Genomic DNA, 20494 nt, shown 5'->3' with positions numbered 1-20494 from the left:
TCCAAAGGGTCTAGTACCACTGACCCTTCCCAAAGAGACAGAAATGCCCAGAATTTCATGTAAATGTACCAATTTTTAAATACATTCATTCATACAATTCATTCAAGGCAGCAAGTTCAAATGTAAAACACTGTGAGCCAACACAGTACTGGGAGTATTCTCTGTCTCAGAACTTGCGTTTCACATTGCCTTTAGCATCCTTACAAACACTATCTGAGGTACATAAGGCAGGAACACAAGCTGGGTTACCAGTAGTCTTCACTGTGAAGAGGGGACAGAAGGAAAGTGGAAATTACAGAATATACGTCATTCAAATGGCAGGGCAGAGGATTTTAGAGTAAATCCCAGAGTCAGTTATGTTAACTCTCATTTATTTAAAAAACTACTTTCTTCTTTATATCTCTTCTATTTCATAGTTCCACTTCCTGAAAAGATCTCTTTTTTCCACTCCGATTTTTTCTTTCTTCACCCTATTAAATTCCCTTATCTGAGTGGAACTAGTGATACATTTCCCAAAAAAGTAAATGATCTGCAGTGAACATTAGCATGATAAAAAAATTGTGCTTTTGAGAGCTTACAAGTATAAGAGGCTGCTACAAATACCTGGTTTCTTCCTCCCCTAATGACACTGAGCATTCTTGATAAATAAAAAAAAAAAATACACACTTTTTCCCCTTTCACAATGTTACAGCAATATTACTTTTCACTGAAAATATACATTATTTCAACTACATGTGAATTAAATAGGCTTTTATAGTTTATTCTTGGGATGTAAGGTTTGTGCGTAAACAAATTTTGAGTTTATATTTGGAAAAGAAACATTAAGACTGTCTGCACCATTCTGCATTCCCAACAGACAAAAATGAGAGTTTCTGCTACTTCACCTTCTCTTCAACTTCTCACCAAAGTTAGTGGTGAGATGGTTTAGATGGGCCAGTCTAAGAGGCATGTAGCAGCCTTTTACTGTTGCTTTAATCTGCAATTCCCTTAATAATCTGTAATGCTGGACATCTTTCCATAAGCTTGCATGTCATCTATCATCTTCAGTGAGATGTCTTTTCAAGTCTCTTACCCTTTTATTTTCTGCTCTAATTATTTCTTATATTCTGCTTACTTTGGATTCAATTTGTTCTTCCTTTTCTAGTCTTCTAAGGCAGAAGCTGAGATGATTGATTTTGGAGCTTCCTTTTTTTTCTAATAAATGCATTCAATGCAATAAATTTCCCTCCAAGCCCTCCTTTTCCTGCCTCCCATAAATTTCCTTAAGTTGTACTTTCAGTTTCACTTAGTTCAAAATGATTTTTAATTTCTCCTGAGAATTCTTCTTTGATCCTTATGTTATTTAGAATAGTGTTGTCTAATCTCTAAGTACTTGGGGACTTTCCAGCTCTCTGTTACTGATATCTAGTTTAGTTCCATTGTCTCAGAGCAGACACTATTATTTCTATACTTTTAAATTTGTTAAGGTGTGATTTTGGTCCAGAACATGGTCTATTCTGTCAATCTCCCATGTAAGTTTGACAAGAATGTGTAATTTGCTGGTGATAGATGAAATAGCTGATAGACATCAAATTACATCCAGTTGCTTGAAGGTGTTGTTGAGTTCAACTATGTCTCTACTAATTTTGTGTCTATTAGATCTGTTCTGACAGAGCAGTATTAAGGTCTCCAACTATAATAGCTGGACACAGATGAACATCCCTCCCGTATCTGACTTTGGTGCCAATCCTTAGTTAATCTCTTTCAACTGTGCTTTTTCTTTTTTTGCCTTTTAGTGTGTGTGTAATTTTTTGTTGACAGGAAGACATGATGTCACTGCCTAAAAGAACTGTGGCCAGAAACAGGTTTTCAGTGTTGTGATGTTAAGATGACTGTGCAGTCCCATGATTATAACTAGTTCTCTGTCTTCCAACAAGTCCATGCCCGTGGAGTGGGAATTTCACCAGTACTCTTGGAGATTTTCTTCCCCTAGGTGGGACAGGATGGTTAGCAGGGGCTGGTTCTTTCCCTTCTCCCAGACAGGTTGGGTGCAGACATAATCTCTGCAGATCAGGCTCTGGTAAAACAGAGCAGCCTTGTTAAGAAGAAGGATGCTCTGACATATTTCAAAACAATTCCTTTTCCTCTCCCCTTGCCAGAAGCATGCAGGATTCTTTCTCTGATATTTACTGTGAAAACCCAGTGAAAGTCCTGGAGACAAAACTCAGAAAAGGCTGGAGGCCTCCTTATTACTGGGTCCCCAGGGAGTTTTTCACTCTGCGACTTGATACACGAGCCTCCAGGAAGTCACCAATTACCGCTGAGGTTCTCCATCCTGACCCTGGTTCCCACGGAGGTTTCTGCGGGTGGGTTTCTGCTCTGGCCCACTGCGCTTCTCCCCATAAGCCTGTCTCTCCAATTTGGGAGCAGCAGTTGGCCTGGTGACTTCAAATCTCTTAGGAATCTAACAATGAGTTGTGGATTTTTCAGTTCTCATTGTTTTCTTTTGTTTTAGGCCACAGTGAGGACTTCTGAGCTCCTCATGTGCCAAACTAGAAACTATTAAGTCCTTCCGCTAACTCTTTATTTAAAAAAAATAAACTTCTAAATCCATGCTAGTGTATTTTTGCTTTATCATGTATCTTGATTTACTTCTTTTTAGTTCCTAAATTCAGGTAATATAAACATTTCACTATTTTCATACAATTGGGTCTGCTGTGGTATGTTCCTGGGCAGCTTTTACAGGTCTTATTATAGTCCAACAACTTAAATCCTTTAGAATTCAGAGTTGAAGAACTTTCCCAAACCAGCCATTAAAATAATAAACAGGAAAAAGCAAAATGGCAGCTTCTTTAAAAAATTAGGGTTTTTGAATGAGATACTAAAAATCATGCATTATTAAAGATATGAATACTATCACATCTACAAATCTAAATTATGTATTTAAACTGCTAGTATTTGAAACTTCTTTGTTATTTTTCAAAAGTATCATAATATATATATATTTATCACTTTCATTAAGTGATATCTACAACTGCTGAAGAGACAAAGTGTCCAGAAGCTTTTGATATCATGGTCAGCATGAAAGGTTAGACAGTTAATTATTGTGGATCACTGAAAATAGAATACATTCAACTGAAGGCCCATTTCAAAACACACATTTATATTTTAAATATAAATCCTACAAAACACATCACACATATAGGTAATCCAATATACTTCAAATGTATGTGACAGGTAATTTTATATGTCTGATAAATATTATGTACTCTTTTTATCTGTACTTAAGAGTATGTTTCATTTTTATGTGAACCACCTAAGTATTTCCATGTCCATCTTAAACATCTACTGTTTCAGAAGACACCGTCTTTGTGGCCCAGAAACAAAACACGCATGGTAAAGATGAAGTACTAAGGTGCAGTTCGAGGATAATGCGGGTTTCCAAAGGAGTCAGGAGGAAAGCCTGAGCGCTGTCACTTCACAAGCAACTGACAATGTCAGCAGTCTGGCAACTGCAGACCTGCAGAAATACTATTTTTTATTTTTTCAACCTAAGTTCTATTTTTTGTTTCAGTCTTGGATGAAACACACGACACATACATTGTAATTACAGTGAAGGGTTAAGTGTATAAAATGCAAAAACACAAGTTATAAGAATATACCTGAAATAGATTTGTATAACAATAAAGCTCATCTCTGCACAGGCAAGATTACACTATAACATAACCATGAAATTTAAATTCAGCTAGAGGAAAATCCCATGGACAGAGGAGCCTGGTAGGCTATAGTCAGTCGGTGGGGTCGCAAAGAGTTGGACACAACTGAGCGACTTCACTTTCACTTTCAGAGTTACAACACTGCCAAAAATAGTTATAAAACTAAGTTAAAACCCAGTGCATATACATGTGCCGTGTTTGTAGAAATATATACATATGCTATAAATATTAACTGTATCAAATTTATATAGCAAGTCAAATATATTTGCTATCTTATATCAAATATATTTATACCAAATACATGCATTTGACATTGAATATATATTCACATCAAATATATTTTGACATATATATTACATCATATATGTCTATATTTCATATCAAATATATTTATACCAAATATATGTTTGACATTGAATATACATTTATATCATATATATTTCCTATCAAAAGCTATATTTTATGTCAAATATATAAATATCTTTGATATTTTATATCAAAGCATAAAGGTCAATTTACTGATGTTAAGATAAAACTCATATTTGTATGTGATTTCTCAAACACTCATTTCTAAATTATAATTTTTTTACTTAAAAACCAACTTATCTTTTCCAGTAAATATTAAAAAAACAACTATGGAAAAATACGGCATGCTGAATGCTCATTATATAGGGTATATATGCACATACATATCATCTGAAAAACTATATGGTGGAATTTTAGAAGAAATTAAATAATTATGTTTCAATTTTCATTATAATGAGTAAGATGTTTCATTGTCATCTAAGTCCGTATAAGAACAGATTAAAACTTGACCCAAGAAAAGCTCAAACTCATGAAAAGGATATGGCAATTTGAGGGTTGAATTACATCTATGTATGAGAACAGGTTATTCTTTTAAGATGTCTCAGAACAAGAAATTCACTAATAAAGGCCAACAGTGTATTAAAGGGCAGACTGGAGTTATGGTGGAGAGAAAGATTTTGAATCTTCACAAAATCTCCATGAGCTGCCTTAAAAATCACTATAAAAGAACACATAATTTTAGTAAAAAAAAAAAAAACATTTTTTAAAAATCAGCCACTCCCCCCCACCCCCACAATTAGACTATCATCCCCTTTCTTTTCCACAGAGGAATATACAGTCTACACTTGAAAAAGAGCCTTCTGTCTGAACATCCGAAATGCACTGTTATTACATTTAAAATACACAACACAAAAAAAGGATGCTAGAGTTGTACTGTGTGTACGTCTGTGTGTGTGCGTGTCTTGGTGGGTGGGTATGTGCGTGTGTCCTGTGCAACTTCAAATACTGCTATTAAACTCACACGCTGAAACATTTCTATCATTTATGGGTAAGGCTGGAATTCGGGATAGTAAGCTACCCACTGACTCTCAGCCTCCCTTATGAAGAATGCTTTAGAATCCACAACACGAGGATTATTCTCCAGAGTTAGATATTTACTGCCTCCCGAGATGTGTACCAGCTTGTTTCACAGCTGAAAAAGAAATCTGCAACCAAAAAACCCAAGAGGCTTAAACTGCTGAGGATTTACAACTAAAAAGATAAATTAAAAGACGTAAAATACTGAGAAAATATCTTTGATTGATGTGATTAGGAAAGCACCCTGAAGAAGTAAGGAGAAAGAACAATTCAGTACTGTGTAACTTTAGCAATATATGCCCTCAAACCACTGGAGAAGGAAATGGCAACCCACTCCAGTGTTCTTGCCTGGAGAATTCCATGCACAGAGGAGCCTGGTGGGCTACAGTCCACGGGGTCGCAAAAGAGTCGGACACGACTGAGCGCTAACACTGCCCACAAACCACAGTGGGGAAAAGCTGCTAAAACTACATGAAGATATTCTGTCTCTTTTGTTCCACTCATGAATGAAAAGTAAAATCCACAAATTGCTTTCATTTAAACAATCAAGGGATCTTTCATTTAAAAGGTGAACATAATCAAAGAGAAATCCTATGTTATTCTAAACTAAATCCATGTTGATAAGGTATCTAATAAAATGGCAGTTTTCTGCCATTGCAATAATAGATCAGAATAGCTATGCAATGCAAAAGTTGCCATAGTAACAATGCAAATCCCTTTGAAACATAATTAATTGCCTAAAAATTTATCAAATGGAACATGCACTCTTCTTAACATTTTTTTTCATTTTCTTTTACAATATTATTATAATACATGGTATTAGCACATTTCTATCATGAAATGTTTTTTCTTAAGTAAACAGACTTTCTTGAAATTATTTCTATTTTCATCCATTAATCTCATTAGAAAGAATTCTATTTTATCTTTAAAGCCTAAAGACAATCTGAAAATATTACGAATTCATCTGAAAACAGGATAGAAAAAAAAACCTTTCTTCAATTTATAATGATGACTATCCTTATATGTTATCTTTTTACCTCTGCTGTTCAATCTATCAAATAAGTATCTTATTTATCCTCAGAATACTGCAGTGCAAAAATGTCCACAATATAAATGACATAGAAATACAGCTGCCTGAGAAGCAAAAAAAAAAACAACAAAATTATAAATACAACATAAATGTATCTTACTCTTTGTAGTCCTTCATACCAATCATCTTGCTCAAACCAATGTGAAATGTAAGTCATCCAAGCCATAGAATGTTTCTACTTTAATCAAGGCAATTGGAAACCAGCATCAGAACAGTCGGCACCTAAAGTAATAACAATGCGTTTCAACCAAACAGGTTTACCAAACTCTGTCTCGTGAAATGTTGCTCAGCATGAGAAGCTAGAAGTACAAACACATTTCAGCTGCAACAGCTTTAATGATTTAGAAATAACAGTATCTGTAAAAATAATGTTAACCAGAACACGCAAGCCTATAGTCAAATAAGAAATAGATCACATAATAATTATGTTGTATAGTACTAGCGAATGCTATGTCAAATATTTTATTAGGCTTTCAGTTTTCAGTCTAAAAAGCATCTTGGATTTAACTTTTGCAAGAAATAGGTAAATTATTTCTAAAAGTAATCAAGTTAAAAAGTAAGGAATTCAAAAGAAAACACAAAACAACAAGAAACAGAAAATGTGTTCCATTCTAAACATCAGGAGCTGGATATAAAACTAGAACAAAGCCCCCAGGTTATAAGGGTACAATTGTTAGGGGAAGCACACCGATTGAAACCGCCAGCCCTGGCCAGGCACCATAGTAACTATTTGCATGAGTTGTTTTAGGACAGAAGGTCCTGGTAAGGAACAGGGAACTAATAAGCCTCCACCAACCAGAAGAGTTCGGGAAAGGTCAAAAGGAGACACCACCTGTCCGATCATCTCCCAGAATCCTTCTCTCTGACATCCATCTTGGCTGAACAAGGCGTGCGCCACCAGGAAGGACTCTGAGCCAGAATGATTGGCTAAGGGCAACCTGAAACTAATCCCATCACCATAAAACCCAAGACTGCAAGCCACGAGGCAGAGCAGTCCTCCTGGGTTCCCTTACCCTCCTGCTCTCCACCCGGGCGCCTTTCCCAAATAAAATCTCTTGCTTTGTCAGCCCATGTGTCTCCTCGGACAATTCATCTATTTCTGCTTTATTGACTATGCCAAAGACTTTGACTGTGTGGATCACAATAAACTGTGAAAAATTCTGAAAGAGATGGGAATACCAGACCACCAGACCTGCCTCTTGAGAAACCTGTATGCAGGTCAGGAAGCAACAGTTAGAACTGGACATGGGACAACAAACTGGTTCCAAATAGGAAAAGGAGTATGTCAAGGCTGTATACTGTCACCCTGCTTATTTAACTTAAATGCATCATAAGAAATGCTGGGCTGGAGGAAGCACAAGCTGGAATCAAGATTGCTGGGAGAAATATCAATAACCTCAGATATGCAGATGACACCACCCTTATGGCAGAAAGTGAAGAAGAACTAAAGAGCCTCTTGATGAAAGTAAAAGAGGAGAGTGAAAAAGTTGGCTTAAAGCTCAACATTCAGAAAACTAAGATCATGGCATCCGGTCCCGTCATTTCATGTCAAATAGATGAGCAAACAGTGGCTGACTTTATTTTTCGGGGCTCCAAAATCACTGCAAATGGTGACTGCAGCCAAGAAATTAAAAGATGCTTACTCCTTAGAAGGAAAGTTATGACCAACCTAGACAGCATATTGAAAAGCAGACACATTACTTTGTCAGAAAAGGTCTGTCTAGTCAAGGCTATGGTTTTTCCAGTAGTCATGTATGGATGTGAGAGGTGCACCATAAAGAAAGCTGAGCGCCAAAGAATTGATACTTTTGAACTGTGGTGCTTGAGAAGACTCTTGAAAGTTCCTTGGACTGCAAGGAGATCCAACCAGTCAATCCTAAAGGAAATCAGTCCTGAATATTCATTGGAAGGACTGATACTGAAGCTGAAACTCCAATACTTTGGCCACCTGATGCGAAGACCTGACTCGTTTGAAAAGACCCTGATGCTGGGAAAGATTGAGGGCAGGAGGAGAAAGGGACAACAGAGGATGAGATGGTTGGATGGCATCACCAACTCAATGGACATGGGTTTGGGTGGACTCCGGGAGTCGGTGATGGACAGGGAGGCCTGGCGTGCTGTGGTTCATGGGGTTGCAAAGAGTCGGACATGACTGAGCGACTGAACTGAACTTAATAGTAGGAAATGTATTAGTCCTTGGACTTATTTACATTTCCTAAAATTCTAATAATCATTTTTCAACCCATCCACTCATTCCACAAATATGTATTGAGCACCAAGTAGGTGCCAGGCAGGCACAGAAGATAGAGGACCCTGTACAATAGGTGTGACTCCTGCCCTTCCGTAGTTGATATTCTTAAGGAGGAAATCAGAATGAGCAAAACAAATACGTAAACGGTGACTATTACAAGGTAGTGTGTGGCTTGGAGAAAAAGAACGCAGGGAAAGAGCAAGACAGGTTCTGGAGATGAGCTGACACCATAAACTTTCAAAAGTTGGCGCAAGGAGGCCCCACTGCAGTAATGCTGAGCAAGATCTAAAGGAGAAGAGAAGACAGAATATGAAAGTCTCTGCTGGGAAAGCAGCAAAATCAGAGACTCTTGAGACAAGAGCGTTCCTGGCAGGCTTGAGAAAGAGTCTGAATAGTCAATCAAAATATACAAAAATGTGAATTCAAAAGTCAGGGTCACAGATATACCACGATGCAGAAATTCAAGGTAGTTTTCTTGAAATCCTCTTTGTCCTCTTCAGAATTTTGTTAAGTTTTTTAATAGAAATTTATTGCCTGTATTAATATAAAAACCCTAAAAACATGTTAAAATTAGTTTTTAAAATCTAAATACACTGTATGCTCAGAGTTATGCAAAAAATTCTAATGAACACAGAGTCAATCTGTGCTCATTAGAAAACATTTGGAAATTGTTAAAAAAAAAAAACAAAAAAACTGGAAGGTTTATTTTTTTTCAAGCAGCCATCAGCCCACCAACTTGAGATCTTCTTCTGTCTAGTATACATAATTCTAAATGACCACTATTCTCACTGATAGGTACACCCACAGATTATCAAGGATAAATATAATTTTAAAGATCTCTAAATTGGTGCAACTCGAAGTGTGATTCTCAGGTCGCTTGCATCACAATTAACTGAGAAACCTGCTAAAAATGCAGGTTCCTAGATCACACTCTAAAGCTAGTAGATCAGAATCTTAGGATGGAGTCTGGAAACCTGCTTTTTTAGCATCGTTCCCAGATAAGCTATATACCACAGAACAGCTTGAGAACTACTTGCTCAGCTCAACAACAGTAAAGATATTTAGCAGATAAGTTGCCTCTGCTATCTTCTACTGGCCAAGATTAATCTCTTCAATTTCAATCATTCCTAAACTTACCTTTCATGTGCTTGGCAGGGCAACCACATTATATCTAAGCATTGCCAACATATGTCAAATCCTGATGTTCTTAAAAGCTTAGATGATAAAATAGGTCACAAGTACAGTATTAACCTACGTTAAAATCCGGGATTAGATGGCAAATAGAAAAGAACAAGGCCATTATGGTTGTTGTAGTTTGGACTCAGAATGACCACTATACCACTATGAATTCCCACTTGATCAGCCAAACACAGGATTACATGTAATACCAAGAAGACCAAGACACTGATTCAGAGATGTGGCAATGTGAATGCAGTTACTTCATCATCCATCTATACACTTAATCTATCATTCATCTAGATATTTATTTTTATATTTTCCTACATTTAACCACCAAAGTAAATGATTATGAATGAAATTAGACTTTCCAGGTTGCTTCAAGGATTACAGAATTTCTTGAGCTGCAATGAAGAAATGAGTTTTAATTTGATCAGAGGCCTAATCCACTTTTCTTGAACAAGGGTCACTTATATACTTCAATTAACCATTTTCAGAAGCTCAGCCAAAGAGAAATAGAGGAGTGAAATAACGTACTTTCACCCATAAACCAAGAAGAGGTAAATATTTCACTGAAAGAGACATTATGAAAGTAAACATGTAAATACTCATCACAAAAAGATACAGGATTATTTTTATAATGTGTCTGTGTACTAAGTCATGTTTGACTCTTTGCAACCCCACTGACTGTAGCCTGCCAGGCTCCTCTGTCCATGGAATTCTTCAGCCAAGAGTAAGAATGCAGGCTGACACTTCCTTCTCCAGGGGATTTTCCCAACCCAGGGATTGAACCCGTATCTCCTACATCTTCTGCATTGGAAGGCAGATTCTTTACCACTGCACCACCGGGAAATACGGTATTGCAAAAATAAGTATTTTTATAAACACACTAATTTCTCACGAAGGAAGATCCGAGAAGCTATGGCAGGAATAATTCTGTAAACCTGAGGATTCCTGTCCCCCTTCTAGTTAATCTGCTTTGTAACCTGGATTTTGTATATGAGATTTTAAAGTAGGGTGGGCCTTTATGCTTATCTGTCTGTGAGAATCAGGGTACTCATTTGGCAGAAACAGTCAGTTACACTGACATTTTTACCTTCTGGTCAAAGGTATTAAAATTTATTTTTGGCATGTATTGAGAAAAACCATCAAAGGAAATCAAATGGATTAAAAGCTTTCAAGCTTTAAGATGAAAAGAAATCGCTCATACATAGTCACTAAATCCAAAATTGCATTTTTAATATGTGCAGCCTTACATTGATAGGAGGCCAGAAATAAATCCTAACATTTAAGAAGTGAAGAGTTGTATCAGCTCAGGCAGGGCTGATACTTACATGAGAGAGACTGCTAATCCAGTCAATAGGCCACCTGTCAAAAACTAGACTCTTAGCCGACATAAAATCCCCACAAAGATAAACCACTGTCATTAATGATGAAAGTGAGATATTATGTTCCGAAAGCTACTATTGAAAAATAGATGTTTATGAAACATACGCACAACTGTATTTTCAGGAATGAATTCAATTACTTAGTAGTTCAAGGAAAGTCTTAACAGTGGAGTCACTGTGAACACCACCAGCCCCAGAGGAGGTCAGGTCCAAGGGCACAATGTACCTTCCAAGATACTTCTCAAGTGCTACTTTGAATGAGAATCACTTAAGACTCCTGTGAACACTGATTCTGGGGGCTGTCTCTGATATCTGACTTAGTAGGGCCACAGCCTGGAGATGTGCATTTCTGACAAGTTCCCAAGAGATGCTGCCGCTGCTGGTCTAAACTACCTGCCCAGTATCACCATTCTAGATGGCCTCTGATACCAAAAGGGCAGAGAGTCTAGAAAATAAATGCGTCCAGCTTCAAAATCTCACCCAATGATAAACATAATCCAGGCTTCAGATATAACCTCCAGAAGCTTCTTATTTCTATCATTCAATTGTAGATGTGATGGCTATGTATACTCAAATCCCACTGGGGTACATTAGGATAAGGAATTTATAAGACAACTGGACCCCTCCCCAGTCACAGAAGACTTTACAGAAAAACTTAAATCATATTAATGATTAGATCAAAAAATTCTACAGATTAGGGGAAAACACTTTTTAACTAATATTTTAAGCAAACTTTCTATATGAGGAGACCAAACACATATAATTTGTTCATTATGTACAATAATCATTTAAGGGTACAAAAATGATCTAAATCTTAGTCAAACTTTTGAAATACTTGAAATAAAAGAGAAAATGAAGTTGGTGGTATGTTTTTACACCTCTCTGGGGAGCAGTACAATGCTGAGTGTTACAGCCTGAGATGGTAGACCAGCTCTCCCTCAAAATTCTCCCAGTTTTGAGCAACTTAATTTTTATGTGCTGAGTGACCTCGTCTACAAAATAATGGTGCTAATTTGACTGGTCTCTAAGAAAGCTTCTAGCTTACATAGGGAAATGACTCCTCCAAACCTGCTACCATGTTTACCTTAAAAATAAAATGTGTATGACTCCTTTCATTAAGACTTATGCAAAATGTTTTATCTTAATGGGGTCAAAATTAAGTACTGCTTATTCCTTATTAAGGGATTTTCCAGGTGGCTCAGTGGTAAAGAATCCACCCGCCAACATAGGAGACACAAGAGATGCAGGTTCGATCCCTGGGCTGGGAAGATCCCTTAGAGAAGGAAATAACAAACTACTCCAGTATTCTTGCCTGGAAAATCCCACGGACAGAGGAGCCTGGCCGGCTACAGTCCATGGGTTTGCAAAGAGTCAGGCACAACTTAGCAAATAAACAACAACTTCTTCTTAACCAACTATTCAATTTTTCAGGACTCCACATGGAGATGTGATACTGGAAAACGAAGTTTTTCCAACAGTACATCAAATATGAGTGCTCAATAATGAGAGCTATTTTCTACTTTCCAATTTCAAAGCAAGTTTTTTTGTGTGTGTATGAGATATGAAACTGAACTTATTAAATGTAATTACAAATGAGTCTGTATGGGATACTGGCCCATGCTCCTAACTTAAACAGTTTGGAAGAAAACAAGAACCTGGGCATAAGGAAAATTATTTAAGACCTCTTTTGTAAGTTATCCGTGTCTGGGCATTCAAATTTAGAAACCAAATTCTGAATGTTGTAGCATCCTCATAAAAGCACGGAAAAATATTTCTTGCATCTTCTGATAAGAGCCTTTCTGAACATGACAATTATCATTTATCCCTCTAATAGCAAATAACACTGATGAATTATCTCCTATGATCTTATTGTGTAAGATTTGTATTCCTGTTTCTGTGACATATGTATTTCTTGAATTAGAATATAGAATTCCAGTGCTTTAGGAGATTATCAGGCTACTAAAATCAATGTTGTTAGTACATGTAAAGTAATAGAAAGCAAGACTTTTATCATTATTTTCTAAAAAGATTACCTCACTCAAGTAGCTGATAATGTGACATCTAGATGCATGTGCCACCTGTGGCTCCAACTTCAGGTTGCCTTTTTTTGTTGTTCACAAAGTCTAGCCTATTTCAAGTTCTATCTCTCTAGTCACTGAGATCAAGTAACACCAGCCTGAATCTTGTCTCCTCATGCAACAGCCCATGTTTTACCACAAGAATCTTAGAAATTTTTCAAGTCAATCATGAAGGGATTTTTTTTTTCTTTCACTATACAATGGCACTGACCAAAGTTGATCATTGTATTTTTCTACCAATTTTTATAACTGAAGTTACAAGTTCTTCTTGAACATTTAAGTAACCTCAAGGAAGAGAAAGGTTTTCCTTTAGGGTTTTTTTTCTCTGCAGAGTAAATTCTTCGGGGGAATTTCTCAGATTCTCTCCAGGTAACCATATCTAACTTCTTGCTCATAAATCTCCAAGGAATAGTCTCATCAACAATGAGAGAATAACCTTCATGTGACTGTCATAGAACATTACATGGTCTTGGATGTTGAAAAATGCCAGCCACTTAGTCTAATATACGTTTCAGTTAGTAAGTTATTAAGAAATCCCTCTCGATCTCCTAATATGATTTTCCATGGATTAAAATAATCTCAGTAAGATCTCTGTTCCTGAAGAAACACTAGAAACAACATACATGACTTCATTTTAAAAGCTAAATGGAATAGATGTACAAACTAGAAGCAGAGATAATTCAGCAACTGCATAAAGTAGTAGCAATGTCTGTATACACATCATTGCCATGAATGGCTGGGTAAACATATTATTCAGCAATCTGGTAAACTGTTACCTTTCTTGTTTATTAGGTCTGACTTCAAATAAATTCTGGAATGCAGGAAAAAAATGTGAATCTTTTGAAACTAAATTTCATTTTAGTCTTCACTATAGCATTTAGGCAAGTAAAATCAGGTAGTCTTGAGAATTTCCACATATTTTACTAATAGTGACAATCTCATCACTCATGTTGGACTTCTAGTATCTATTTGGGCAAAAGAAACAAACAAAAATAAATAAATAAAATTGTTCCTACTCTTTTCTGAGTAATATAAAAACTGCTGTGGCTCATCCTTATCCAGGTTAAGGGTTTCAAGGTAGAGTACAGAAAACAACAAAAACACTTTAGCCCTGGTAGTCCATCTACTGAGAGCAGAGAAATTTAAAAACATCATTTTCTAAACTAATCTGTCTTTCTGATATATAAAATTATTATGTAACTAGTGGATAACAAAAGTTTTAAGTACATCAATAATTATTTTAAAAGAATGATGAGTTTTTCTGAAGGGTACTTCTGAAAGACTCAGACATTGACAGACTTAGAAATGTAATCTCTCTCTTTAAATCACTGTTGGAGACTTTTAAATAAATAAATATATATACATATGTGTTTATATGAAAGTTACAAAACAAGTGTGATTAATTTTTGATACATGACCCAAGTTATCACTAAATTTCATTCAAATCAAATGCTTTTAATTAATATAGTAAAGAAAAAGTCAGTTTATATATATATAAACTACATTTTTAATACAGTAAAAAAATTTCAGAAATTTGTTAATTTCTGAAAAACAGGAAAGATTATATTTTATGATTTACTTCAGACATCCTATGCCTCTGACATTCAATGCTATTTTTCTAAAACACATTTCCTTCCGACTCAAAGACTTCTTGGTACAAACTGTATATGAAGACATCCTCAAAGGGGAGCTTACACAAGTGCCCGCGGACACAGCCATGAGAGTTCAAATCTAGAGCTAGATGCACACAGATCGAACCACCTTAAAACATGAAATCAAGACGAGCAGCCTTGGCAGGGGCTGTTCAAGAGACTCACACCTGGTGAGCGGTGCCGACTCCCGGGGCATCAACGCGCGCGAAGCCCTGCAGAACGCGCGCACGGCCCCGCGCCCCTCCCGCGACGCCACGCTGTCCGACGGCTGCTCCCCTGCAGCCCGCGCCCTCCCGGGCCCCTCGCCCGGCGGCCTGCCGCTGCTTACCTGGCGGAGGCGGCGACCACGGAGGCGGCGGACGGTGCAAGGTGCCGAGGCCGGCGCGGCGGCTGCGCGAGCGCGGCGCCCGGACCCGCCCCGCCGCGCCCTCCTCTTGGGAGCCGCGGGCTCTGGGGCGGGGCGGGCTCCGAGGGCCGGGGAGGCGGGCGCCGCGGGCCGGACCCCACGTGACCCGCACGCCGGCCGCTGATTGGAGGGCCGGGAGCGCGGTGGGGGCTGCTGCCTCCCGGAGACCAGGCTCCTGGAGGTGGTTACCTGGCAACCCAGAGTCGGCTCTGAAGACCGGATTCCTGGAGTTTGTGGTGAGGCTGAAAGTGGGGGAAGAAGCAGTGAGCCACCGGCGTTCTCACCCCCTAACACACATAGCTGTTGCTGCTGCTAAGTCGGTTCGGTCGCGTCCGACTCTGTGCGACCCCCATGGACGGCAGCCCACCAGGCTCCTCCGTCCATGGGGTTTTCCAGGCAAGGGTACGGGAGTGGGTTACCATTGCCTTCTCCTAACACACACAGTCTTCTCATAATACATATGGAGCCTTCACCTTCTAGGAAAATGAGTCAAATATGCCATGAATAAGTCACCTCACCTCCTTGAAGAGCCTGGGCTTCCTTGAGCTGAGCCTCCTTCAGAGGCTGTGAGTTGAATCCATCACCCGGAATGTGAATACAGAATACTGTCTCTTTGGCACTTCGTTATTGTCTGATTAGGCTCAAGAAGCTCTGTGCAGGACCCCTATGAAAGGTATTTGTCACTCTTAGTGGGTTTGTGTGTAATTAATTTGAAGGGAAGTGAAGTCGCTCAGTCGTGTCCGACTCTTTGCGACTCCATGGACTGTAGCCTACCAGGATCCTCAGTCTGTGGGATTTTCCAGGCAAGAATACTGCAGTGGGTTGCCATTTAACATTTTCCTGGTGCAATCTGGTTGAATGGAAATGGTACTGTCATTTACATTTCCTTCTTAATATCTCTGAAATCTCTTCATTGCTAATGTCCTTTATCAAACACACAGGAGAAAATAAGCCTTCAGATACTCGGAATGAAGTGTGTTTAATAACACATTGAGTTTTCACTATATGTCAGACTCTGAATAGTTAATAAATTAATGGTTTACTCCAACCAAGCAACCAGGGACATTCATTCCCTAGACTTAATCCTGACCCTCTTATGCCATAGACTTTTTTCTTCCAAAGTATTCTGCGTAGTCTGTTACCTACCACGGCACTTAACATTCTATTTTACAAATTAAAATTGGCTTAAAAGTTACCTCTCCACATAGACAAGCTTTTCAAAAGCTAGAATCAGTTCTTACCGGTCTGTTCCCTTCATTCTAACAAATTGCAGATCTTCAATAAATGTTGGCTCAATGGATGGATAAACAAATAAATAAGCACATACTCTACCAGAGAAAATAGAGGACAATGCCTAAGTATATTTGATGTGTTAAGTCCTAAAATGGGGTTATGTAAAAGTTCTGTGAGATAATTTCAGATGAGGGAAGGAGAAAGTTTTTTTTCATTGTTTTTCAGAGAAACTTTCAATAAGTGATATTTTGGACAGGAATTTAAGAACCAAATAGACTTTACCTGTTGGAAAAAAATGACTGAACATACTGTGCAGCAGGAACAGCGTGGCCAAAATCAAAATGGGTAAAAGCCTGACTGATGTAACTAATTTTGGCTTGTTTGCATTCTCTGGAGGAGGTGAAGGTAGATATGTAAAGATAGGAGGGGAGAGAGAAATTGGTAAAAGATTAAACTGAGAAAATTGGAAAACTACATTGAAAAGACATTGAACACCCAAATTAGGTTAGACCTTAACCTCTAAAACCAGAGCTTTTCCTTGAGAAAAATTACCTTCGAAATGAGGGTAGTAACTTTGGCCACCTCATGCAAAGAGTTGACTCATTGGAATAGACCCTGATGCTGGGAGGGATTGGGGGCAGGAGGAGAAGGGGACAACAGAGGATGAGATGGCTGGATGGCATCACCGACTCAATGGACATGAGTTTGAGTAAACTCTGGGAGTTGGTGATGGACAGGGAGGCCTGGCGTGCTGCAATTCATGGGGTCGCAAAGAGTCGGACACGACTGAGCGACTGAACTGAACTGAACTGAAGGGTGCAGAGAAATGAAAAGCATGATGAATTAGGGAAAAGATACAGATGGCCTGAATTAAGACCATGAAAATAAGAATGCTAAAGAGGGGAGATGGAAAGAAACATTTCTGGGAAAACAGACTGTCATTTTCATTTATGACAGATATTTGCTTGCTACAGTGTCAACAATAAGCACAAAGAGAAAAAGTTGTCAAAAAAGACACAATGACTAGCTTGGTCCATTGGTTGAATAAAAATATATTTTACATCTAAATAATTTGTTCATAATTGTTTCAGCTCTCCAGTTAAAAATCGGAAACCAAAAGGGACATGAGAAATTATCTGGTTGTGCACTCAGAATTTAGAGATGAAGGTCATGGGGCCTGGAAAATACTAGAATTTGTCAAGATCCTACAGCTATATTATTAATAGTAGCAGAACTGATATCATGATCCCAGACACCCTATTTAGTACTCTTCTCCCTTTCCTATGATTTTGTTTGTAAGTCTTGAAAGAGAGGTTTAAACAGTCATAGGTATAATTAGATCCAGAACTCAAAGAAATAGTATAACCTAATTTCTAAGGAAAACATCTTTTTACCGTGGTTTTCATTCTTTTATTCAACAAATATTTAATGCAATGCTCTCTTCTCACAATCCAAAGAGCTGTCAGTCATTCAGACTGACTGACAGTTTCAGGGCAGTCATTGGGTCTTAACTAGCAGAGTAATTTAGGGAATCTATTGATTCCAGCCAGTATGTCTTCATGGCTAAACATGTTCTATGAGAGTATTGGCTTTGGAAAGGTTTTCAAGGCCATTTAATGTGGCAAGTGCATTTTTAGTGAATATTCTAAATTAATGTGAAGAAATTCCTTAACTTAAATTTTAGGAAAATTTATATTAAAGGGCTTTAGTTTCACCTAAGTGAAAAGCCTTCTCGTACTATTTTTAGTGTAAAAAATAGTAAGAAAATAGACATAAACATGACAAAAAAAAACTGATCAAACTGTAGAGAATGAACTACTTAGAAGCTTCCTGTGTGTAAAAACACTGACTGAAGCCAGATGGCACTGGCTTGAGACAGACAGTTGTCACGGTTTTCAGGGTTTTAGAAACCCATTGTTGTACACAGCTCTTATTAAAATTAAATGATATAAATTTATAATTTTGAATTGTTACTAAAAACAAGTACTCAAAACTCATCACTTTCTAATTATTTTTATTATTTTATCTGTGTCTAATCTATTGAGGTTATTTATGTCTATTATGTCTATATACATCTATGCCTGCATGGGAAATACTATGTAATATATATAATATATAATATTATAATACTATATAATATTTCTTCCCAGTACATCATTCCATGATGGGATATTGTACTTGAAATTGGCCAAAATCAGTGTGTTTACAACTCCCAAATCAGCAAATGCTGCAAATCAGGGCAGGATTCATAGTTCTGTTGACTGTCTACTAAAGTAGCCACTAGCAACATGTGGACTTTTTAATTAGTTAAAAAAGAATGAAAAGTATTGTCCCTCAGTTGCAGTAGGCCCATTTCAAGTGCTCAGTAGGCAGTGATGTTTGCTAGAAACCATTGCAATACTTTAAAGCAATTATCTGTCAATTACAAATAAATAAATAAAATAGCCAGTGTAGTTAAGTGACTTCTGTATTAAACAGCACATATAAAGGACATCTTCATCATTTTCTTCATTGTCACAGAATGTCCTCTTGGTAAGTGTTGGTTTATTTCCAGAGTCAAAAAATTGTTTCTGAAAAGAGCCATATGGTAGATATTTTAGGCTTTGAGAACCATGCAGCCTCCATCTCAACTACTCAATTGTGTTGAAAGCAATCAGATAAGACTTAAATAAATAGGTGTGGCCATGTCCCCCATAAACTTATTTATAAAAACAAGCTATATTTGACCTACAGGTTATTTGTCAATCTCTGGTATGAACTTCAGGAAATGATGGCGATAATATTAATAATGCAATTCAACTGTAAACTGGAATGTGTCTGTCATTATCACAATAGAATAGCACAAAAAATTGAGGTATTCTCCTTCTAAAATTCAAAAACTATTATCCAATACTGCAAAGAACTTGGTAAAGTCAATGACAAAAAGTCTTCTTTGTTTTGCTCTTGACTCAATAACAGGAAAATATCAATCAGTACTAAAGCACTATGTTTATTTGCCTATTGCAACTGTGATTTAGCTACAAATATAAGAGTTTGGCAAACATTATGAAAGAATTACGTGAAAATCAATTAGCTACATGGAATGTAAAATAAAAATATTGTATTATTATGTGTAAATTGCACGCAACACACCCTTTATCTCAGAAAAATCTGTAATTAACTTGTGTACCTGTATATGTACACATTGTTTTATTCAGAGAACTTGTTGTTAAATATTCATTAGCACGTCACTAAAAAGTACTTGGTGGTGTTTAGTCCCTAAGCCGTGTCCAACTCTTGGCGACCCCGTGGACTGTGTCCCGCCAGGCTCCTCTGTCCATGGGATTCTCCAGGCAAGAATACTGGAGTGGGTAGCCATTTCCTTCTCCAGGGGACCTTCCTGACCCAGGAATCAAACCCAGGTCTCCTGCATTGCAAGCGGATTCTTTACCAACTGAGCCACCAGGAAAGCCCTAAAAAAGTTCTTAAATGTGTCTAAAAGTGTGACACAGTGTGCATTATGATTCTCGGTGTTTCTAAAGCCATCAGTCTACATACCCATTGATTTGTCTTTCTATTTATCTATCATAGACTTGAAAATGTGCCACTTATCTCCAGCTTTGGGAAACACCAAGGACAGATGACCCCAGGTACTGTGCTCAGAATCCACCACTACTGTGTCTTGCCAAAACCACACTTTTATAGTATGTCAATTTTCTCTCAGTCAGTCAGTTAGTTCAGTTCAGTTGCTCAGTCGTGTCCGACTCTTTGCGACCCCATGAATTGCAGCACGCCAGGCCTCCCTGTCTATCACAAACCCCCAAAGTCTACTCAAACTTATGCCCATCGAGTCAGTGATGCCATCCAGCCATCGCATCCTCTGTCGTCCCCTTCTCCTCCTGCCCCCAATCCCTCCCAGCATCAGGGTCTTTTCCAAAGAGTCAACTCTTCGCATGAGGTGGCCAAAGTATTGGAGTTTCAGCTTCAACATCAGTCCTTCCAATGAACACCCAGGACTGATCTCCTTCGGGATGGACTGGTTGGATCTTCTTGCAGTCCAAGGGACTTTCAAGAGTCTTCTCCAGCACCACAGTTCAAAAGCATCAATTTTTCGGCCTTCAGCTTTCTTCACAGTCCAACTGTTACATCCATACATGACCACT

General features: G+C 37.9%; 1 protein-coding gene across 4 annotated transcripts in view; it reads right to left on the bottom strand.

Moving 5' to 3' along the window:
- The window catches only part of WDR17 (WD repeat domain 17), a 62392-nt gene extending 47214 nt beyond the window's left edge, over positions 1-15178 (bottom strand). For 3 of the 4 annotated variants that reach the window (XR_006339302.1, XM_043893821.1, XM_043893822.1), the window contains exons 1-2: positions 15042-15178; positions 6269-6390 (exon numbers count right to left, since the gene is read on the bottom strand). Coding sequence is in view for 2 of the 4 variants with exons in the window: in XM_043893821.1 (XP_043749756.1) it covers positions 6269-6334 (66 nt within the window). In the remaining 2 variants the exon portion in view is untranslated. The remainder of the gene's footprint in view (positions 1-6268; positions 6391-15041) is intronic. The other variant, XM_043893823.1, reaches the window with a different exon arrangement.
- Between the last annotated feature and the right edge of the window lie 5316 nt (positions 15179-20494).

This window comes from Cervus elaphus, chromosome 32 (assembly GCF_910594005.1).
Source record: "Cervus elaphus chromosome 32, mCerEla1.1, whole genome shotgun sequence".
Classification (NCBI taxonomy): Eukaryota; Metazoa; Chordata; class Mammalia; order Artiodactyla; family Cervidae; genus Cervus; species Cervus elaphus.
This window is presented reverse-complemented; position numbering and strand designations above follow the sequence as displayed.